The sequence below is a fragment of the Cucurbita pepo genome, chromosome LG09 (genome assembly GCF_002806865.2).
Source record: "Cucurbita pepo subsp. pepo cultivar mu-cu-16 chromosome LG09, ASM280686v2, whole genome shotgun sequence".
Lineage (NCBI taxonomy): Eukaryota > Viridiplantae > Streptophyta > Magnoliopsida > Cucurbitales > Cucurbitaceae > Cucurbita > Cucurbita pepo.
This window is the reverse complement of record NC_036646.1, coordinates 9,739,459-9,763,067: the sequence shown is the minus strand read 5'-3', so window position 1 is coordinate 9,763,067 and position 23,609 is coordinate 9,739,459. Positions and strand designations below refer to the sequence as shown.

The 23,609-nt window shown below is 38.1% G+C and overlaps 3 protein-coding genes across 7 annotated transcripts; 2 read left to right on the top strand and 1 right to left on the bottom strand.

Annotated features, from left to right (window-relative positions):
* Window positions 1-230: 230 nt before the first annotated feature.
* LOC111801940 (sialidase-like) lies at window positions 231-15,761 on the top strand. Its single transcript, XM_023686182.1, has 10 exons — window positions 231-244; window positions 8,039-8,043; window positions 11,925-12,615; window positions 12,749-12,826; window positions 13,253-13,288; window positions 13,379-13,859; window positions 13,941-14,293; window positions 14,406-14,498; window positions 14,956-15,144; window positions 15,245-15,761. Exons 3-10 carry the CDS (start codon window positions 12,523-12,525, stop codon window positions 15,368-15,370), a joined length of 1,449 nt encoding a protein of 482 aa, XP_023541950.1. The 5' UTR covers window positions 231-244; window positions 8,039-8,043; window positions 11,925-12,522; the 3' UTR covers window positions 15,371-15,761.
* On the top strand, window positions 2,506-4,758 carry LOC111801941 (ethylene-responsive transcription factor ERF113-like). Of its 4 annotated transcripts, none has more exons than XM_023686184.1 (3): window positions 2,506-2,715; window positions 2,919-3,148; window positions 3,348-4,758. In XM_023686184.1, exon 3 carries the CDS (start codon window positions 3,460-3,462, stop codon window positions 4,426-4,428), a length of 969 nt encoding a protein of 322 aa, XP_023541952.1. In that variant the 5' UTR covers window positions 2,506-2,715; window positions 2,919-3,148; window positions 3,348-3,459; the 3' UTR covers window positions 4,429-4,758. The 4 variants fall into 4 exon arrangements, with proteins under 4 accessions (XP_023541952.1, XP_023541951.1, XP_023541954.1 ...); XM_023686183.1 differs by having other exon boundaries at window positions 3,267-4,758; XM_023686186.1 differs by lacking the exon at window positions 2,919-3,148.
* A 64-nt stretch (window positions 15,762-15,825) lies between the features above and the next one.
* Window positions 15,826-21,541, bottom strand: LOC111801938 (synaptotagmin-5-like). 2 transcript variants are annotated; one of them, XM_023686180.1, is made up of 14 exons: window positions 20,951-21,541; window positions 20,254-20,328; window positions 20,050-20,157; window positions 19,920-19,952; window positions 19,723-19,812; window positions 19,329-19,454; window positions 19,085-19,228; window positions 18,523-18,942; window positions 18,203-18,337; window positions 17,457-17,675; window positions 17,085-17,357; window positions 16,861-16,998; window positions 16,424-16,744; window positions 15,826-16,282 (listed from the first exon to the last, which is right to left on the bottom strand). In XM_023686180.1, the coding sequence occupies exons 1-14, from the start codon at window positions 21,155-21,157 to the stop codon at window positions 16,061-16,063; spliced, it is 2,511 nt and encodes an 836-aa protein (XP_023541948.1). In that variant the 5' UTR covers window positions 21,158-21,541; the 3' UTR covers window positions 15,826-16,060. The 2 variants fall into 2 exon arrangements, with proteins under 2 accessions (XP_023541948.1, XP_023541949.1); XM_023686181.1 differs by lacking the exon at window positions 20,951-21,541 and adding an exon at window positions 20,605-20,933.
* Window positions 21,542-23,609: the final 2,068 nt, after the last annotated feature.

Genomic DNA, 23,609 nt, shown 5'->3' with positions numbered 1-23,609 from the left:
AAATAAATTTAAAATTAACTTTAGTAACTTTATATCGAAAAAAAAAAAAAAAAAATCCAGGAACTAATCAGTAGAATCTGCTGGAGGCACTTCATTTAAATTCAGTTCCATATGTTCCTCAACCTGTCGGATTCTAAACACCGCCGCCGCCCTTCTCTCCGTCGGCCTCTTCTGTACCTCTTTCAAGTACCGTAAAGCCACATCCATCCTCCTCAAAATGGCATAGAACTCCTCCACCGCCTCCGTCGTTGGCTCCTCTACCTCCACCTCCGCCGGCGCCGTCTCTCTCTCCTCCTTTCTCATCTTCTTCTTCGTCTCTCCGCCGCTCTCCCCCTGCGACATTTTCTTCCTCTTTTCTCTCTCCATTCCTAATTGCTTCTTCTCCGACAAGATCATACCATTTTTTTTTATTTCTTGCCAAATGATCAAGCTTCTTTGATCAGTAGTTATAGTTCTGGCTCTTTCGTTTTCCACCGTCGGATGGAACAATTGGAATCTATATGACGTCATTCATTTTCATTATGCCCACGTCACTCCGTTAGACATTTTGAGCAACTTGGGGATGAAATAGGGCCGGACATGAATTGGGCCGACATTCAACTGGAGTTGGGCCACAACCCATTAAGCAGTCTTGGATTTTATAAATTATAGTTTTCTAATATATAAATATATATTAGATGCATTATTAGCTTTAGAAAAGTGAAAGGTAATAAAAAGAAGTCATTGTGGGGGAAAATTAAGACAAATAGAGGAATATTATTTTAAAAAAAAAAATAGAAAAAGAAGAAAAGAAAGCCCATAATACCAAATTACCAAAAACACCTTACCTAGCCCCTTTCTTTTGACTACTATAGTGTTTCCCCCAATTTTTCTAGGACCCAAATTTGGGCTTTTCCACTTTTTATTTATTTATTTATTTATATAATCGTTTGGTTTTAAAATATTAGGTTTGAGCTCGAGCTTGATGTAGCAGTCAAGACAAGGGCGTAGGTGGAATGTTGTTTACAGGGAATCACTGTACATTTGAGTCTAGATTTTCTTTCATATTTGTCTTTAAGTTTCTGTATTTCGTATATTTTAAACAGCCTAAACTTGTAATATTGTATATTGGTAATTCGTTTGGCTTTTGTAAAAATTAAATTTTTATTACTATTTTAATTGAATTTTCGATGTGCACACGTGTTTAAATATTTTAAATTTCATGCATGTTTTACTTATAAATAAAATAAAATACAACACCAAATTTAAATTTATGGAGTTGCACGTTATTGAAAAATGAAAATAATAATAAAGTTGAAAAAAAAGAATGGATTAGGAAAGATTAACTAAGATTACACTAATTAGTTGGCATAATTAATGGTAATAAATCGTTTTAAGGTGGTGCAATGTAAGGCAATATGGGTGTAAATTTTGTGGTTATTCTACTTTTATTTACATGCATTTTCTTACGTTTTTTACGGTTTCATTTCATTTTTAATATTACGTTACATTATTTATATTTCCACATCCTCTTTATTAATTATATCCTAATTTTTATTAATTACCTATCATAATTATTAATACTATCATTTTATAACCTAAACAAGATTATAGATTATTAGTTTTAACAAACTTACATTTAATTTTTTATTACACAAATAAATACAATTATTCAACCTCACCGAACACTTCAATTGTTCAAACAGTTTGTCATATGAACTAAGGGCTATTACGTCACTCAAACTATATTTGGTAGCATGGCTTAGTTTAGTAGGTTGAAGCAATTAGAAAAATACGAGTGAAAAGCATATAAAATTCCCAATATAGTCTAAGTGACGTAAGAAGTCAACTAGCATAAAGTGACTCATAGTCCGATCCAAATTAGAGCTACAGGACCCACCTGTCTAACTGAGATACGACTAAATTGAGACCAAAAGATTTTCTAGCTCGTGGATCTCGCGTCCGACAAGAATCAAACCTATAAATTTCAAACAACCTCACAAGCCTATATGGGTGAATATAGAGGTAGAGTTAATGACATGTTGTGTTCTATCTTATCCTAACACGTTATTTTCATTGAATTCAATCTTACTACTTCCACTTATCAACCTAGCCAAATTCGAGTATCTAAGTGTGTAGTCTAGAAGAGCACGTTATTGTGTACATCTTTGCGCAATGCATACCCTCCCATGGCAAGATCTCGAACAGTAGGAAATTGTTTATTCAATCAACCAAAACCAAAGAACAATAAACAAAAGGAATATTAAAAAACATAAAAAGTAGCATTTTAAATTCTATGGTGGGCGAGTGAGATCTGTTGGTGATTGATTAAAATCCAAGCCCAAGATCTTCAAAGCAAAACATCCTTGAAAGGACTAAAATAGCATATCCATATTGTGAGAATTAAGGGAGAAAAGAAAAGCTTGACTGGAGCCGGAGGTGAAGATTGGGATTGGGTGGACAGATGGCCCAAGCAGCAGCACGCGAGAGGCTTTTTGGCTCACCTTAAAATGCCTCATTTCACACTTCCATTCAGAAGAAAAGAAGCCGAGAGAGAGAGAGAGAGAGAGAGAGAGAGAGAGGGAGAGAGCGTCGAGAGGGATAGGCTCTGTGTCTGTGTTGTCTGTGTTGGAGGGCTACGAATCCACAACAGAATCACACACACACACCCCCTTCAAACCAAATTCAATCACAGACTCCCCTCCGCCTCCAACCAAATACTCTCAGACGCCTTCAGTGAGTCCTCTAAACCCTCCTTCTAATCGCTATTGCTTCATTTCTCGGTTGTTCATGCTCTTGGGAACTGAATCTACTCTGTTTTCGACGTTTTCTAAGCCATTGCTTATGATTTTCTTTTGTTTTTTGTGGGGTTTTTGACTTTTCTGTGATTTTCCACTCCATGGTTCTCTGACCCATTTCGCGCGTTTCTTCTTTTGTAGCTTGTGTGTTCATTCTTTTCCTCTCTTTCAATCACAACCCTCGTCGATAAGATACTTCGCAAGGGGGGTTTTGTGGAGAGATTTATGTCTTCTGAGTTTCATCTGTCCTCTGGAGCTTTGAAGCAGCTCTGCTTTTGTTCTTTGTCTCTGTTCTTCACCCTTCACATGCAATTTCGTTCTCCTCATCAACAAACTTTTCAACCCTTTTTTATGCAATTAACATCAAATCGGTATGTGGGTTTTGCTTGTTACTCGTTTATTTCAAGGGTTTAATACCTGAGATTCCATTCTTTTCAAGCGATGTATGGGTTTATGGCTGTTTTATTCAAAACCCCTTTTCTCCTGCAGGTCTTGTTCTGGAGTGAAGAGGTTTCAAGCTTCCACAAGCTACCATAATCTCTTCTCAATTTTGGTTCATTTTTGTTTCAGGGTCTTGGGTTTTCGTTGACATTGAAGATCGCTAAAACTTCCTCTGTTCTCCTGCCTTCGTTTATTCATTCATTATATTCTGAGGTTGCTAAGGCAGTTTCCAAATCAAGATATGTATGGTAAGGAGGAGAAGAAAATGAAGCAACTAAGAGAAGGAAAGTCCATTTCTGTGAGGAAAGTTCGTGTACTGTTTCACGATCCTGATGCCACTGACTACTCAAGTGAAGAAGATGAACATGTCAATCAAGATGCTAAAAACATTGTCTGGGAGATATCAGTGCCAGATATCCGCCATAAGATATCCAAGGAGAGCTCACATGGAGGCAAAATTAGAACCAAGGCTGAAGTCAAAGCAAGCAGTAGCAGAACACAAAGATCGTCTTCGATGTATAAAGGCGTTCGACGAAGGAAATGGGGGAAATATGCAGCAGAGATTCGAGATCCGTTTCGTGGCCGAAGATTGTGGCTTGGTACTTATAACACTGCTGAGGAAGCTGCTGTTGCTTATCAGAGAAAGAAGCACGAGTTCGAAAGTATGCAATCGATGGCGAAGGGCAGTGGTGAGCTTGGCCGAGAGCAACCGGAAGAGAAGAGCGGATCAGTTGCTGATTACACAGATGAATCTGAAAACATTATAGCTTTGTTTTCTCATCCTTCACCATCATCTGTACTGGATGTTTGTAGTGAAAGTTTATGCAGCAATGTGGATCAAACTATGGAACATTCAATCACTGAAGGATGTATGCCTGTGGTAGATGATGAAGACATCCTGAAATCCATCTATGAAGATGAGCAGTCCATTTTAGACATCATGGAAGCGACCCCGACCCCAACCCAGACCCCAACCCCGATAACTCTACCGCGATTAGATACTCAGGAATTGGACTTTCAAGTTCTTGAAGACAATTCATTGATCTTCAATGATTTTGATCAGTTCTTTCATGACACGAACTTCAGAGACAATTGTACTCTACACAGCATCGAAAACAGTGTCGGGGCGCTCGATCTTCCTCCGATGGATATGGAATTCGACAAGGAGTTTTCATGGTTTGACGATACGATGAGTATATCGTGCATGTAAGTTTTGCAGTTAGGAGATAGTAATAGTCTTAAGAGCGGTAAAAAAAAAAAAAAACAACCATTGTGAGGATGCAATCTGTGGTAATGTTTGTAGAGAAAGAGAGAGAGAGTTCTTGGGTTTTTGTGTGTGCTTTTAGAGCCGTCCAAGACATTTTTTTGTCAACTTTCGTTTGTACCGCTAAGTTTACATAACTATTATGAATGCAAGTTCTGGTAAGTAAGCCTTTGGCTGCTGCGGCTGCTGCGGCTGCTGCTGCTGCTCTGCACCAATGCAAATTCATTCAGAAACTGTCATTTTTTCATAGGGAGATGAACTCTGAGTTTGTTCCCATCTGTCTAGTTGATGCCTTTTCTTTTGATTCCTCCCTTCATTTTGTCTCTTCTTTCATTTTGCTGGATTTCCTTATGGCAAGTGTTTGGCAATGCCTTATGGGCACAGCAGGGAAAGTCAGAGGAGCCAAGTGTGTTGTGGGTAATGTAGAGTGACAAACATACACAAACACTCAAATTTTAACCATCAAACGCATGGACAACACACACAATTCCCTTGAAGTTATCAAAGACGGCTCGAGACCTCGAAACGAACCAACAACCAAATGTTGTAAGAACAGAGAGCTTTGACGAATGGTAATTTAGACCCTTTTACGAAACATGTTGGCTTGAGGTAAAGTCGGGCGGATGAGGTCGAGTTTAATTAGGGTTATGATGGATGTGTTTTGGTGTTATTTTGTGACTTGTGGACCAAGGTAGTGAGGGTGTGAAGGGGATAAAGAGATGATAATGGCGGTGGCACAGAGGCAGAGGATGGCTTAAAAAAGAAGCAATATTTGCATAATTTGAGAGTGGTGGTTATGTGTACTTTTCTTTCATATCATTCAAAATAATATATTTCCTTTCCACTTTGAATTTTACAGCCTACAAAAATAAATAAATAAATAAATAAATAAAATTTACTTTTGACTTAAACCCTATATTGAAAATAGTCAAAGATTTGTTGTCTTCTCACATGCCCCTTTAAAAGCTCAGTTTGAATTTTTCCAAATCTCTGCCATTGCTTCAGAATACATAAGAAGCAATATTTGATCGTTCTATTTTTTTCCCTATATGGTCGGGTAAATGTGTCGTCTAGAAGGAAAAACTCACTCAATAATGTTGATCGATAATCTAAGACGATTAGTGGATAGTTCAATTATTTTGTATGAGAAAGGTTGATTGGATGAGTGACGATGAGAATGTGACATGTGAGGAAGAAATTAAGGAAATCTTTGTTTCTCTCTCCAAGGGAATGGAAAGGGGAGGGAGAGAGAGAGAGAGAGAGGAAGAGGAAAGCCGCCATGTCAATTCAAGATCATCTCGGCAAAAACACAGCCAAAACGTAAACAAAAAGAAAAGGAAAAAAGTGGGTCCAGAAATGGGGAGGCGGCTTCAAGAACAGAAGAAGATCAAAGCTGCTACCAATTTTCAAACTCTGCCTGCTCTCCTCTTCATCGTTCATCCATCCATTCCCCAGCCTTTTGTCCCCTTTTCCCCCAACTTCTCTCTTATCTTACCTAATCACATACTAAATCAAACCCTTTCTCTTACCCAATACTTGCCCACCCTTTCTCACATGAAACATATAACTACTTCCATTCCATTTTGAAAAGAGGGATTTGACTACTTCTTATTCTCCTTATTCTTATAGCTGAGCTCGAAAACAAGAACTATTTTTCTATCATGCCGTATGCCTTAGACTATCAAGCCCACTTCGATTGTCTACCTATGATTCAACACATAGGGAAGATATTAAATTCAAATCTTGATCAATATAGAACTAGGGTAAGAGTCCCATCAGCCTAATTCAACGGGTGAAAAGGCACCAAAGCTATTCCAAACACATGTAATAGATTTTATTTGAACTTTAAAATGGCTGGTAAACATAGATATTCCTTTTAGGAAGTAGCATTGCTAAGAGTGATAGCATACACTATAACAACAAGATTCTCTATCTTATATATATATATATTAAAACATGATATAATAAAAATGATTCCAAGTACTGATATAATTTTAAATTTGATATGCTTAGTGTTCATTCTTTCCTATCATATAGGAAGCTACAAATTTATTAGCTATAATAATGACACAATCTTATGATATTGTATCTTAGCATAGCAAAAGTCATTAAATCATGGGAATAATTGATCAAAGAGCATCATAGCTTACCAGCTAAGATGCTGTTATAAAGGGCTATTGGGGGAAGTTGGGAGGAAAGAGAAGAAGAAAAGAAGAATCCTAAGGAAACCAGAACAGTACACATCTTAAAATGAGAGGTCTATTCATTACTAATCTCCAAGAAATTAATTTTATGAATGATTCATCAATTTTTGAAGATTTTAAGGTTGCTGTCTTTGAATTGTCTAAATTAATGAATATGACGTTTCCCACAAAACCCAAAGTCCAATTCGTCTACTCCTCATCTAGTAGTCATAAGATTGGTTTCCCGACAATAGAACGATATCTAAATTTAGTCCATAGGACACGTCTCGAAGTAAAAGGACTAAACTAATATTTTAACCAGCAAAGTAAATACATCTAGTTTATAGAATTAGCAAATCATAGTTAATAAAAGCTCCAATTCAATTACAGAAAGTTGCAGGCTTCTCGAACACAATTCATGAAAATGGCTCAAACATTGAGAAAACTCGCAATTCAACATGAAAAGATTAGCAGACCTACCTTCCGAATATGTAGGTGGATAAAATTTACTTTCCAAGAATGGGGTCAGTCAATACATTTGATATTAATTTGCTGTCATTCCGCAGCAAAAGTGCTGGTGAATAAAAAACTCAGCTATTGGAAATTGGAATTCACTTTCATTCAAAGAGTACAAAGGCTTTCCAAATGAGATAATATTCTCACTACTTTGTCAGTTTGTTCAATTTCTAAATCACAAAATGGCATCGAAGTTCCAAAGTTTCTGAATCTTTCTAGCTCAGCAACCAGTTCTGTTCTGTAGCAGATAGATATTACACGAATTATTCCTGTTTTTCCTTCCTTTTTCCCCTTTTCCTTTTTTTGGATAGAATGCGAATCAGAAAAGGCAAACAAAAAAAGCACACACCCACATTATTCTATCTTATCTGCAGGAATGTAATCCCTTGAAAGCATGAACACTAAGATAAACAATGTCTATCTTTTAGAAATATGATCGCCAATAAACCCAGAAACCAACAGGTTATGCGTCTAATCAATAAATTTGATCGTCTAAACCAGAAATTATGCTATTGAATGGCTGAAGCTTTAGAATATGATACATTCTTATCAGGTTTTTGGATAACTTCGTGGAAGATTGAAAAAAAAAGTTACAATTTGGAATATAAAGATCCTTGACGAAAAGTTTGAGCTTTGAACAAATCTATATAAAAAAAAAGGTTTTTGACTGAGAAACAAAAATTAGCATTAGTTGACTAGCATGTACGAGAAGCGAATAAATGCAGCATAGGCTTAATGACAAGCAAGAATCACCCAAGGCATCAACTCGACTAGGAAGTAGAAGTTAGCATTCAGTTGGCCTCCTATATGTAATTCGAGGGGTCAGTATTGAGCCCTCTGCCATTTTCTTCTGCAAGACTTTGTACATAAAGGTGTTCTTTGCAAACCATCTTGCACGGCTTTGGCATTGTTCTACTAAGGCGTGGCATTGTTGTTATCAATCCAAGTACAATGAAGAAGTTATCTAGATCTCTTTCTTAAGATACGAGCCATTTGTTATGGCAGGGCCGGCTACGTGACTATTCTATGAAATATTTGGTATGAAAGAAATAAAGAAACCATACAAGTCTTGAGAGGCGGGGCTCAGTCTTGAGAGCCTTGGGCTGTGGCCCTCTTTTGTACTTCGATTTGTCTCAACACACTTGGTTTAATTATTAAAAAAAAAAATTGAATGAGAAACGGATGACTTCATTTCATTGATAGTATGAAAGGTACAAAAGAGGCAAAGGGTCGAAGAAAGAATGAGGGACGTAATGCTATAATCACAAGGTATAGAGAAAATTTACACCAAGAGAGGGCACAATAAATCGAAGGGTCGAAGAAAGAATTGAAGTCCTGTGCCTTGTCTTCAAAGATGCAATGGTTCCACTCGAGCCAAATGGACCAAAGAAAAGGTTTGATGATATAAACCCACATAGCAGGCTTTCCTTTAGTGAAACGATGACCTAAGATCAAAGATTCAAGCATAATGATCACATTGCCCGGAAGGGAGAGATGTAGATGGAAAGCCGTGCACATTGACAGGTAGTGGATAAATGCAGCATAGATTGATACCTATTTCGACAAAGGACACACCAACTAGGAGAGGAGACTATTCAAGGAGCCTTTTTTAGCGAGCCTTTTTGAGCAATGCATCCGCTGTATTATGCATTCATGGCTTAATTCCGAAAGGAAATTTAAGAATTGGACCCCTCAACATATGCTTGTAAGGTGCTTGTGAGGGAGTTGGTGGAGAAGGCTCCTTTAACATCCCAAGTCCATTTCCAATAATCATCTATAGTTGATCTTGGAAGGGGAAGGAGAATGGAGGAAAAATCAGCCCATTCCAGAATTTTATCATCCGTTAAACTACGGCATTAACTTAAATCCCATGAAGAGTCATCAGAGTTCCATATTTCAGCAATCAAACCACGCTTACGACGGGGAAGGGCATAAAAGCCAAATTTAGAGGAGTTGTACCATACCAACCCAGTTGTCATTCCAAAATGAGGTGGATTTCCCATTGCCAATAATATTCACAATATAGTCATAAATCAAAAGTAATTATCCATAATAAACTTCCAAGGACATCGGTGATATTTGAGCTTTTTGTACACCAGATGCATATCAAAGTGGGTCAAGCCATATTTAGAGACTATGAATCTCCTCCAAAGGGCAGATTTTTCAGAGTAAATCTCCAGAGCCATTTTGGCAGGAGGCTAGTTCTTGGTCTTCATAACAAATAACCCTAAGCCCCCTAGGGCACTGTACAAGAATTAGTGTGAGGCTTACCATTCAGGGGGAGGCCCAAGTAGACCGATGGCCATGAAGCCACTTTACAACCGAAATCATGGGCAAGGGATGCAATGGTATCCAAGGCCAGATGAATGCCTAAGAATGCTGATTTTTGGCGGTTGATACATAACTTGATGCTTCTTCAAAGTGTGTATGGTATGGAAACTAGAGAGAGCATTTCCTTTGTCTAGAATGGTGTCGTTTGTAAATTGTAGGTGGTCAGACTACACCCTCCCACCTCAAAGCCTCTGATGTTACCTTTACGTGCCTCTTGAGAAATATACAACTTAAACAATCTATCACAAGGATAAAAAGAAATGGGGTAGGGGATCACCTAGTTGAACAGCGATGATTTGACCACTAGACTTGTCATTAATGATGATGGAGTAATTAGCCGAGAAATACAGCCCTAAAATCACTTTTGCCACTTTGTTCCAGAACCTTTAGCCGGCCAGAATATTGTAAAAAAAGTCTCAATTTGATAACAATTTGATAACAACCCCCTCAAAGACAACATGTATTCCTCTATGGGATTATTTGCAATTAAGTATGCATCAGTAATCTGTCGGTCAACCATGAATGCAAGTTGAAACTAAGAGAGTGAGGGGAAGGAACTTCTTAAGACGCTCTGAAAGGACCTGCCCACGATCTTATACAGGCATGAGGCAAGGCTGATGGGCATATAATCTCCCACAGATTCAGCATCACTCTTCTTGGGGATGAGGCAAATATAAATTTTGTAAAGGCTTGCATTGATGATGGCATTCTGAATAAAGTCTTGGAAGACTCCCTTAAGGACATCCTTAAGAATGTTCCAATGCTTTTGAAAGAATTCAGTGGTATAACCATCTGGTCCAGATGATTTGGATCTTAGGTCCTTTATTGCATTCCCAATCTCCTCTTCTGTTAAAGAGGCTTCAATGTCGAAGGATTGAGATGCTGATATTGGAGCCCAGTTTTCAATGATTGGAGGAAGTCTACTAACTTGACCCTTGCTGTATAACGTCATGTAAAAATCAATGAATTCGATCTCCATATCAGTGTTCAAGACCAAACTAATGCCATCTCTGGATAAAATCACAACAATGGTGTTCTGTCTCCTTCTTGTGGACATGAATGAATCTATGGAATAAGTTGTTGTCTTTGTCCCCCTCTAGTGTCCATCTCAATTTGCATCCTTGTTTCTAAGATGCTTCTTCGTTGGAGGAAATATCCAAAAGCTCTGCTTTGATCTTATAACGCCTTCGACTAAGGACGAGTGACGCCTATATCTGCATCAGACTCTAAAGGGTAATGCCATACCAGCTTAGCAAAAAGAGCAAAGTTCTTATTTGCTAGATTGTCAACTTCCAAACCACCCTACACTGCACAACTTGGATACAACCTCCAGTTTCACCCCTCCCTCCCTCAACAAGTCTCACACCATTTTTTTCAAATGTTCTCAAAACTAAGTGGCCAAAGACCCCTCTCGGCAACCCTGATATTGAGAAGAATAGGTCAATGGTCCACAATATTTCAACAACAAATAATGTTAGATGACCTTGAAAATATCCAACCAACCTTTGAACAAAAACGAATTTGTCAAAGACTACGGTATATCATTAAAGCAAAAGGATTGGAACAAGAGAAATTACCACTCACAAGAAAGGTTCCAACTAATCAAGAATTCAAATGAACCTATTAAAAGCACTACTCGAAGTAATCCTATTCACATTCAACTTCTTCATGTGGAATATAATTTCACTAAAGCCTGCAACAACACACCAACAATGCCAGCATCACCCAAGAATGCCAACCCAGCTACTTCAAAGAGCATCTCTATCCCTAGCATCGTTGGACCTCGAGCACAAGTGATCTACTCAAATCAAATGGTATGATTGAAAAGGTGAATCAAATCACCTCACACCACTAAGGACAACAAATTGCGAGAATCCCATAGAATGACAGTATTCCCAACTCACACTACTTCTAAGGACAACAAATTATGAGACAACATCAAACAAAGGTATATACAGCTTCAACGACCCCCACCCCCACCCACCACACTGCTAATGTCAGGTCTTATACATACGCTTGAAAGAACTATGATTGAGTGCCTTGTGAAAAAAAAATTCAATCATTCTCAAAATCAAACCACTAGTGAGAAAAATGTTAGGAAACCTTACTGTACATTGCTACAAAGTTCTCACACAACATAGAAATGGAAATTAAAAGGNCGAGTACCCCGACTTCAAAAGATAGACATGAATCACATTAATTTTTTTCTAAAATATATGGTATCCACCAAGAAATATTATAGCAAACAACACTTCAAAATCAGAGCAAAGTTCCACGGTTAGTACCAGACCCAATCATAACCTACATTCAGTTACTCGAAATATCTCCACTTTCTACCCAAACGGCAAATAAAAGTCCAAAAAAAAAAATCCAAACTTGTTGGAAATTAAATAGAATGAGTGACTAAAAGAGAGAACCATGAAGAGATGGGTGGCGTCCATCCTTGCCCCAGCCGATGCCACGAGTGGAATCAAGGTATTGCTGAACAAGGTGGCGGCATTTCTGAAGATGGTTGACTCCTTCGATGCGGTAGCACCATCTTAGTTTTTCCCTCAGTATCTTCGCCTTTTCGATTTCGATCCATTTCTCTCTCACAATATGTTCCCTCATCTCCAGCATCGCCACTGGATCCTTGTACGGATGCTCCGCATCGAAATCGTCCGGCGGTGATTCATCGAACTCCACTGTCTTCTTCCTCCCCATAGTTTTTCCCCTCCCTCTTCTCTGTGCCTACTCAGTCTCAGAATCGTCTTCGCGCACCTCCGTCGGAGCACAACGCGCCATTCTTCATTGCTGAGCGGTAACTAACGGGCCGGGTTCAACGGACTTTCAGTCACTGGGCCCATTTCAGTTCCCTTCAAAGCTCAATAAAATTGGGCCGAAGCAAACGCTACGCTGGGCCTTCGGAGAATCATCCCGTTGGATAAATACGAACAAAATCTGGCAGCGTTCTTCGCGGGAAATTGTGAAGGAACAATCTTTCGTCTCAGTTGGCGTTGGGACGTCGAACATGGCCGGAAAGCAAGTTGCCGGCACTGGTCTATCGGAGAGCATCGCAGGAATGTCGAAGAACCAACTACATGATATAATGTCTCAAATGAAGGTACTTTCAAATTGTCTCGCTATCGGAATCAACATTTGTCCGTCCCCGTTTTCGTCCGATTACTCAATTCGGGCTTTGTCTCCAAGCAATGTCTGGATATTGAGGAATGATTGATGTGTTTATTGTTATGCAGACTCTGATCGAACAGAATCAACAGCAGGCGAAGCAAATCCTAATCCAAAACCCCGCCTTGACCAAAGCTCTTTTTCAGGTTCAAGTTTTTAGTTTTTTTCGCATCTTCAACAAAGTTCTTTTTATTTACTATTTAGAGCTTTGAATGTGTTCAAGTAATGTACATTTGTACGCACGTTTGCACAATCTTTTACGAGGTTTAATTTTGATATTTATGGACTTAAAGTTGTTGTACCATTTTCTTGAATGAATGGATTTATCCATTTCGGGTGAAACCAAGCAAGTTTGTAAAGTATATCTCAATTTTTCCCAATTGGATTTGCAAGGACGTGTATATTAATGACGAGAAAAGTAGTCTGAAGCATGAGAATTTTCTGTCTTATTACCTCGTAATGGTTAATAGTGTGTGCGCTTTTACTAGTTAATCTGCACATTTAGAGGCCTTACCTTTAATTTCTCATTTGGTTACTGAAGATGTTATTGATTCCATTGTTGTATCTACCAGGCGCAGATTATGCTTGGGATGGTGCGGCCTCCTCAGGTAGTATGCCATTGTTATTCCTCTTTTTTTCTTTATCCTGCATTTTTCTGTCAGCTTAGAAGTGTATTTCTAACTTATTCTTCTGTTTAGATTCCAAGCGTCCAGCCTTCAGCCCCACAGCATTCTCAGCCTTCAGCCCCACAGCATTCTCAGCCTTCAGCCCCACAGCATTCTCAGCCTTCAGCCCCACAGCATTCTCAGCCTTCAGCCCCACAGCATTCTCAGCCTTCAGCCCCACAGCATTCTCAGCCTTCAGCCCCACAGCATTCTCAGCCTTCAGCCCCACAGCATTCTCAGCCTTCAGCCCCACAGCATTCTCAGCCTTCAGCCCCACAGCATTCTCAGCCTTCAGCCCCACAGCATTCTCAGCCTTCAGCCCCACAGCATTCTCAGCCTTCAGCCCCACAGCATTCTCAGCCTTCAGCCCCACAGCATTCTCAGCCTTCAGCCCCACAGCATTCTCAGCCTTCAGCCCCACAGCATTCTCAGCCATCAACACAAACAACTCAACAACCAAACATTCAGCAAACTCAAACATCAGCAAGTCAAATAAGTTTGCAAGAACAGACAGGTGCACCGCCATTGGCCCCTTCTATAAAACAATATCAAAACCAACCATCAATGCTCATCTCATCAACTACTCTTCCTACAGGGAACATCCAGTCTCAGTCAGCACCTCTGATTTCCCTGCAAACACTGCAGCATCCCAAGGGGTTTGAGATGCCCCAAGTGAATTCCATTTCTGTCTCACAGCCATCTCAAATTCCGAGTGTACCTCCGGTACCTCCATCTGCTGCTCAGCCACCTTTACTCCATCAACCCCCGATGTCAAGTGCTTCAATGCAGCTGCAGCAGCCATTACAAACAGCTGAAATTCCCCATCTGCCTCTACAGGCCCCATTGCCCCCACATTCCAGAGCTCCTACGGGTCCAAATTTTCGTCAGCACTACCCCCCTCAAACGGGGCACAATATGAATTACCAACCTGCTCAACCCATGTTTCATGTAAGTCGGAGTTTTATTTTTCAAGTCACAATTCTCCTTTGGATTTACAACAAACAAATCTCCAGATGAAAATGATCTCTCAACCTCTTTAGTCTATTTTTTAATGTTCTAGTCAGGATCCAAATTCCCTCCTGGTATAGGAAATTCATTTCCCCAGGGACAGTCGCCACTTCCTAGTCAACCACCCCCTCAGTCATTGTATCAGGTACTTTTTTCTTTACATACTGGATTATGATGTGTTTATCCTGAATATACTAGATCAATTGAGTTCTTAGGCTGGTGAGTCCTGAGAGGAGCAGGGGCTTCTTTCTTTCAATTGGCTGTGAGGTGGATTCGTTGACTTCTTGACCCAGTACACTCTTGAAGTGCAGTTTCAGCTTAGTTTTTAATCATGTTCCATGATCATGCATATCTCGAGTCCTTGACTATGCTGTTCAATATAGGTGCTGGTTTGTCCGTCATTGACTATTGTACTTGCGAACTATAATTCTTAGTGATAAACTCATATCATAAAAGATAGTGCTTGTACAGTGCAAGCAGGGGTTGAGCATGCCAGCTACTTTTTAAACCTAGTTATTAAAGCCTTCACGAACAATTTATCAAATAACCACAGTATTAGCTCCTCAATGCTTAATATTGCGCTTGGTGCTCATTTGTCTCAGGCTGGAGGTTCTAAAGTAGGTACAGAAGTCATGAATCAAGTTGGAACTTCAAAGCCTGTGGACAGAGGGCCTTGGATGCATGGCCCTCCAGAGAATCGTACACTCCCACAGCAACTCTCAGGACCACCACTAATACCATCAGGCACTGGCCAGATGGGCCCCGGCAATCAGCCTCGTCCTACACCACCGGTACTTTTCTAATGACTACTGCTTGGAATGACAATTTGTCAATATTTTATTTTCATCTTTTGTGACTGATTCTTTGCCTCCCTCTCTGTTTGTGGTTCAGTTGAGTCAGGAGATGGAGAAGATGCTACTTCAACAAGTCATGAGTCTCACACCAGAACAAATTAATCTCCTGCCTCCAGAGCAAAGGAGTCAAGTGCATCAGCTACAGAAGATGCTTCGCCAATGAACAGTGTTCTGGAAGGGAGTCTCATCTTGATTTATCCCTCTTCCTTTCCCCTCACTCTTGCATCATTGGACATCCTCAAAATGGCTTTTAGGCTTCTAGGGCAAGCTTTTTACTATTGCCTAACTTTAAGTATTGACATTCAGATTGATATATTACAGTTAAATTTTGGCTTGCTGCCTATCCGTAAGAGTATTTGTTTGCTGTCGAATTCGCCGTTATTTATCTTACATATTTTGGTGAATAACCATTTTGGTAAAGTAAATTGGTACATGAAAGTAGATTTAGTTAATAGAGCAGACATGACTTTATAACTCAAACTAAAATGCAGTTTGCTTTGATTTGAGAAGAATTTGTAATGCTGAAAACTATATAGTTAAAATGAGTTTTATCTGAACACTTTGGGCACCATTTTTCTTTTTTTTTTTTCATCATTCATCATGATTGTACTCGAGAAATCAGAGGTCCCAACATCTACAATCTTTTTGCTGTTAGCTTAACAAATGAGGCAAATTCTTCCCAATTGTTCAGAACAAATAAGAATTCCTATACGAAAATGAACATGAAGTGTCCATATGCATTGATGGACTCTTCTAAAGAACGTGTACACTTGCATCAGAATCTCAAAAATGCATGTCAAGTCATGATTTGTACTGCTAACTGGGGCAAAAGTTGAGAACCTGATGGATCTGATTAGTATCCAGATGATCTTCTGCTTAAGGAAGGGGATGAGTTGAGAAACTCCTGACCAAGTTCCTTAATCTTGTTTATTAAAAGCATTTGTTCTGTTTCAAGCTGTACCATATACTCTTCTTGCAGATCCTCTAGACTTTCCAGCTCACTCACAGTTGTTGAAATTTCTTCAAGATTACTGTCTTCAATGAAACTTTGTAACTTATTCATCATCTGTTTCATCTGTGCAAGTTTTCCAAAGCAGAAGAAGAGATTTGAAGTTATTCAACCAGATTCCACCAAAGATGCGTAATATCATCTCAACAAATTGGACTGTAAGTATAAATTTTAAATTTATCAAAAATTTTCTTTAGTACAACTGACCTGACTGGAAATCTGATGTGCTCTCCTCAAGGGAATTTCAGAATCCAGACTGGTTCTTGAATCCAAACTAGTTCTCTTCTCTAGTTCTGGAACTCTCTTGGTGATTTGGATATGTATCTCTCCCTTTTTGACACCCTGAAGTGGTATCCATTTGTCAAACATCTGGTTTGGGGGTAGCCCTTGATATTCCACAACACAATCACCTATGCTTGATGTGGGGAGCAGAGCATTGTGGTCTTTGACATGTAACAACAATGGGCTGCCATTGTCAGGAAACTCCAAAATCTGATTCCACTTGGGACTCAGGGTTTTGTACATAACCTGCGAGGAACTGGTGATCAATTTCACAACAAATTATTCTAAAAGAAACTAATTTGAAGCGGTTCTCCTGGTTGCGAAGAATCTGACACGATCATGAACAGGAACTTGAAAGATACCTTGGTTCTTTTCTTCAACTTTCCATATTGGACTCTCACATAAGGATCACTTGTCCCTCTGATATCCGCAGCAACAAGGTCTTTTGCTTCAATTAGAACAAGCTCAATCCAACCATTTGTTGGACCCAAGCTTGAGCCCTGAGGAAATGAAGGATCATATGATTTAGACATGAGCTTGCTAAACTTTCTTGCTTAATCATGAAACACCAAGTTCTGTCTCATACCTTAGATCCTTCATTGTCATCCATTCTGATGGCTTCTATTTGAAGCCTTAATTCTCCAGAATTCACCTTTTCAAGAGGAATCCATACATCTCTAACTGACCCTTCTGCTAATCCTTCTAGATTTACCCTCGCGCTACCGGTGTTATCGTTCCCGAAAATGTCTTCTGTAAGGCATTTTAACTTAAGATGTTCACCACCAGCTATCTCATCAAATTCAAACTTCTGATTCCATATTGGATTGAAGGAGTGAGCAGTTCTTGTGCGCTGGAGAGCCTGAAATTATGAGACGAATCATCGAAAGGACGCATAATTAGTATTAATATTGGATATAACTATGAAAACATTTGGTAAATTAGAAGGAAAGGAAACTACCTTTCCATACTGCAATTTGACATACGGATCACACTTTCCATTCTTGTCTTTTGTGGGTAGATCCTTCCCTTCCACAACTGTGATGTAAATTTTTCTTCCAGTGCTAGAAAGAAAACTCGACGCCCCATCGAGAGATTGTTGTGGACTAACATGATACCTGTTAGAACTATGTGAACCATCTGAGAACATCCATTCCTTTAAAACAAGCTTTACTGTCAGCTGCAACAACCATGCATTACAATAGTGTGTCAGCATGAGAGAATCAGCTGCTACTGATCGCTACTTAGCCAACACAGGTAGAGTAGTAAAATCATCACAAAACACATAGGAATTGATTCTCCCATGTGAAGTATTTTCTTTTGTTCGAGTGAGTTTAGGATGACTTTTGAAAGAACCCTTATTAGTTAAGTACTTTCTTTCATAAACTTTTTGGAAGAATCACTGACTGATACTTCCTTTGAAAAATGTAAGCATTGAAGCTGTATCATTTAAATTTTGCATCACTATTGTCTATGTGTAACAGCCCAAGCCCACCGCTAGCATATATTGTTCTCTTTGGACTTTCCCTTTTGGGCTTCCCTCAAGGTCTTTAAAACGCGTCTTTTAGGGAGAGGTTTCCACACCCTTATAAAGAATGTTTCGTTCTTTTCCCCAACCAATGTGGGATCTCACACTATCAATGCTTGGTAACGGGTCCTATTGATTTTAACACACAAGCATACATAGAGAGAGTGGCTAGGATTTACCTCCCCAGAATGGGCTCCTTCAAATGGAATGACCATTTCAACTTCTTTTCCACAAAAGTCAGCATGCTTGGCTATTACACTGGAATCTGGTCCTATTGCCCAAAATGTAGTGGAATCATCTGCAGCATATTTCATCTGTGCTCATAGAACAAACTTTAAATCAGCTAATGCCTAGACTTTTACTGAAAACTCACACTCCGCATCCATTCAAAGTCTAGTTAAAGCGCTTTGTAATACACAAATGTTTTTACTAGCTTGATTTTCAAAAATGGCATGCATGAACTTGAAAGGAAACTATATGGTTATTGATTAATTTATACCTTAACCTCACAACTTGCTAGATAATCATGCTTCACATGACTTGGTCGATACTCATAAAGATGAAACCGTAGAGTTCCTGTATCTTCATGTAAAATCATATTGAATGTCGTATTCCACTGAGGGTCTGAACCTGATCTTGCTTCTGTTTTTCTACTAAGCTTTTCAAGTTCAACCTCAACAAATGTCTGCATATCTTTATCAGTAAACTGCTCTACGAATGAACCATTAGCAGAGTAACTTTGTTGCCTTCTGGTTGGGCTTCCCTTCAAACTACTTCTATAAAGTTTTCTGGCAGAAACGACTGTTGCATATATAATACCACCAACAGCTTTTTTCCTAAGATCAACAGATGGCAACGAGAAACAACGCCTGCGTGGTTCGACCATTGTCCTAACCAGGGTATCTGTAAAAATTTTGACCTGCATTAGAGAGAACGGTTCGTTGAGCTACTCGAACGGGCTATGCAACCAGTGTTGGTTGCACTTATTCCACAGTATACTAGAACTCGGTAGTCGTTAGAAAAGGATAGAAATAAATTTGCAGATTGATGTAGAAATATACCAGCCAGGAGGAAACACCAGGGAGCTCTGTTGCAGGTAATGATTGGCTTCCACCACTTCCAAAAGCAACTCCTATTCTTACATCAGGAGTTGTCACAAAGGAAAATAAAACTGCCCTCCCATCCAAAATAGGCATCAACACAAGCTGTAAAGGTAATCCAAACAACAGATGAAATCTTATCATATTTCATGAATGAACCTTGTGCTACTCATGCTGAGGGAAGAGGGAAAGAAATTATACGTACATCACCCTTTATATGGAGGCTGTTTATGACAATCCGGGCAGTTCCCATCAGTGCCTTGGCCAGTTTTGCTTGCAACAAAATACTCATTTCATTTGTGTCCCAATCGAAACTCAAATGCATGATTCTCTGTCAAAACGCAATGAAAAACTTCGTTCAGATCAAGTCCTAATTTGATTTCTAGAGGAAACTCGTAGGATATCAAATCCTAGGCAAGTGGCCACGATGGATTGAACTCATTCCCACTAAACTCTTGACTATTCTCATGATCCTTATTGACCACTAGACCAACCGAACCGTAAACATTCAACATATGTAGTAGCAACGAATAAAAAGAAGAAGTCATAACAACATAAACATATGTAGTAGCAATGAAGAAGAAGAAGAGGAGCCCAACCTCATCACCACAAGTTGACCATCGAGCCCCACTAAGACCCAAACTAGGAGGGCATGAGCCAAGAGAAAAATCCAGCAGTTCGATTTTTTCCTACACGAAATTGAGCAATGTGGTTATACATATGAATATTTGTGCACATTCATGTTCTTGTCAACAATATCTACAAGATGGAATGGCCAAAAAGTAGGTCTACTCACAATAAGCCTCGACTTTCGGTCCCTCAACCGTTTCTGCATAGAGAAATTTTTAACCAAGTTAAATGATATCAGATTTGTTTTAACCAATAGCATTGAAGTTCTGGATAGTGAGAACCAGTTGGTCACTCACATTTACTGTGGAAGAAAGCTTTGTGGAAAGTTTTGGATTGAAATAATTTGGCCATACTTCCATCAACAGCTTATTCAACCAAGCACAGGGTTCCAAAGGTGTTTCAGGCTGTAAAAATTTATCCACCAAAGAAAAAGAAAACAATTAGCCCACCACATTGAAGATTTCAAATGGTCATCAAGGGTAAAAGAAACAAAGACAAACCGAGGTGTTCGTTACGAGTCGCCTCCATTTTGTGTTCAAATCATCCACAACTAATCGGCGTTGATAACTCCCATACTGCAGGAGAAAGATGATCTCACGATCAGCTCAATCGAGTCAACTTGTAGCACACGAGAATGAGTTAAGCAATAGGTTTTAAGACATCTCCCCATTTGAGCCAAGTGGTCGGGGATGTTGACCATGAGTCTATGCTGGTGGGAATATCAATAGGCCAAAACCCCTCTCATATATATATATAGATAGATATATATATATATATAGATAGATAGATAGCAGTCATTTGTAATCGTAGTATTAACTTGTGATGCATTGTAAATTCTGATTATCAATTACCAGACATATTGGCCAGTGGTGGCTGTAAAAGCCTGTCGGTGGGGCTTATCATCAGAAAGGAGATGGATCTAATCGATCAACAGTACTTGGAGCTGGAAATCAAGGTCTCAATGAAGGATTTAAACTATACAACAGTAAACTCAATCCAAATCCACAAATGTTACAAGAAATCGGTGGATGGATGGACAAAGCATTGACTCAAACATCATATGGGCAGACATAGAAAGTTCAAGAATACAGTAAAATGCATTTCAAATATGGCAAAAACAGAGTCTAAATGAGACGAACAGATCAGGAACAAATCAATGAAAGCAGCAACAAAATGGAGGGAAAACGAAGCAAAAACCTGCAAAGTTGCCCAAACAGCCACAGCCAGAGGAACCCAATTAGAGAAAGAAAAGACCCATCTCTCAATACTCCAAGCAATCAAAACTAACGGTATCAGAAATGGAAGAAGAGGCTTGTCCACCATTAAATGGAGGAAGAATTCGGCCGCACCATCGCCATTGAAGAAACCCCTCTTCCGGCCACTTGGGCCGCCGGCTCTGCTCATTTCAAACGAAACCCACAAAAGAAACTAAGCTCCTCGTGCGGTGGACTCTGCCTCTTAAGTCCGTAGATGCAGAGCAATAAGAAAAAGTTGAAAGATCATGGCTATACAAAAAGTCAAAACCCGAGAAGAATCAGAGGAAAAGAAGTAAGATCAAGTGGGTGTAATATAACGAAACAAATATGAAACGGCGTAGGAAGCTGAAGAGGAAATTTCGAATAGAGAAATTGAAGAAGATGAATGAATTTAGGTGATAACTAAAACAGAGATAACGACAGATTTTCTTGTGTTCGTAGTTCGCATTTTGGTGTAGCCGTATAATATTAAATGTTGGTAGCTCTCAATCCTCCCTGCTACTTAAACTTTACCTATTCCTCCCCATCTTCTTTAATGCCTCATTACTCTTTTTCCCATGGATGGATAACGCCTGCAAATTTCAACCTCTGCTTAATTTCAATTAATTTACTTAAAAAATAAAATTCCTACTTATATATCATAATCGACAATGAACCAACTAGTGATGATACTGTAAAAACATGTCACCACCCTAAGTTAAATAAATGTATACACACGCATACATCTAAATGTTACCACCAATATGAGCATAACTTAACTTTAAAAAAAATGTCAAATATATTATCAAATTTATAAATTAGTCGACTCATTATAAAAATAATAATAAAAGAATCCAAATTTTCTAATTATTTTAGTTATATATATTGAAATTGAAATGGGCAATATTTTATGATTTATAATTTAAAAAAATGGTGTAAAAAAGGGAATAAAAGAAAAGGCAAGTGGATTTTGTTTTTTAGGTACTAAAAACATGAGTGACGCGTAATTAATAGCATGTCAATTTTGGGGGAAAACNAATTATAAATATTACTTTAATTTTTAGATTTCCTTAATTTTTTTTTTCAATTTTTACACATATTTTAAAAAATTAAGAAGTTTAATAACTAAAAAGGTAATTATAAAAATTTTGTTTTTATTTTTATAATTTATTTAAATATTTAAATATTTTAAGAATTTTAAATTGAAATAAGTATTAAAAGAGACTAAATTTGTACTAATTAGCTCAATTTTTTTTTAATTATATATAATTAAAAATAATAAAAATTCCATTTATCTCATTTCTTAAATTTAAAGTTTTACATTTTTTCTTCATATACGTGGTGAAAAATTATTTTTAAAATAAAACTTTTTCTTTGTGAATAACGTAAATATGTCAATTTTGATATGTTTATATATATATATATATATATATATATATATATATNACGGTGATAAATGGGATTTTTTATTTTTAGGAAATTATTTATTTTATGGGTTGAAAATAATAAAATAAATTAAATAAAAGAAAAAGAGTAGGCGGTCGGTAGGTTGACTCTTTTAAGTATGCAATATTACGTGGTCCCACGCGTTTTGTGGCGCGTAGAGTCACCGGATTAGTAAGTAATTACAAATTTAATTTTATATAAAATTAATAGAAAGGCCCCTGCAGAGATGGTCCCAAGCATTGGGAACCATATTTGGATTTGGTGTGCCATTATTATATAAAATCTCCCAAATTTCCAAACACATTGAACCTCGTAATGCATCATCATCATGCACCCTTTCTCAAAGCACAACAAAATTACACTCATTTTTCATCCATTTTCAATTCTTTTATNAGTTGAAAGATCATGGCTATACAAAAAGTCAAAACCCGAGAAGAATCAGAGGAAAAGAAGTAAGATCAAGTGGGTGTAATATAACGAAACAAATATGAAACGGCGTAGGAAGCTGAAGAGGAAATTTCGAATAGAGAAATTGAAGAAGATGAATGAATTTAGGTGATAACTAAAACAGAGATAACGACAGATTTTCTTGTGTTCGTAGTTCGCATTTTGGTGTAGCCGTATAATATTAAATGTTGGTAGCTCTCAATCCTCCCTGCTACTTAAACTTTACCTATTCCTCCCCATCTTCTTTAATGCCTCATTACTCTTTTTCCCATGGATGGATAACGCCTGCAAATTTCAACCTCTGCTTAATTTCAATTAATTTACTTAAAAAATAAAATTCCTACTTATATATCATAATCGACAATGAACCAACTAGTGATGATACTGTAAAAACATGTCACCACCCTAAGTTAAATAAATGTATACACACGCATACATCTAAATGTTACCACCAATATGAGCATAACTTAACTTTAAAAAAAATGTCATTATATATATATATATATATATATATATATATATATATACATTTATTTATTTAATCTCAATCAAATCAAATTGTTTACTTGGTAACATGTCAAATTGAGAGACACCGACAGAGCCTTTTGTCTCTAAAAAGAGGATGTCTTTTCTTTTGATTTATTTTTCAAAATTTTCCGTACGGTCAAGATTCTTGCATGCTCTTTTTTTTTGTTCATGCAATTTATTTTTATTTTTTTCCGTGGGAT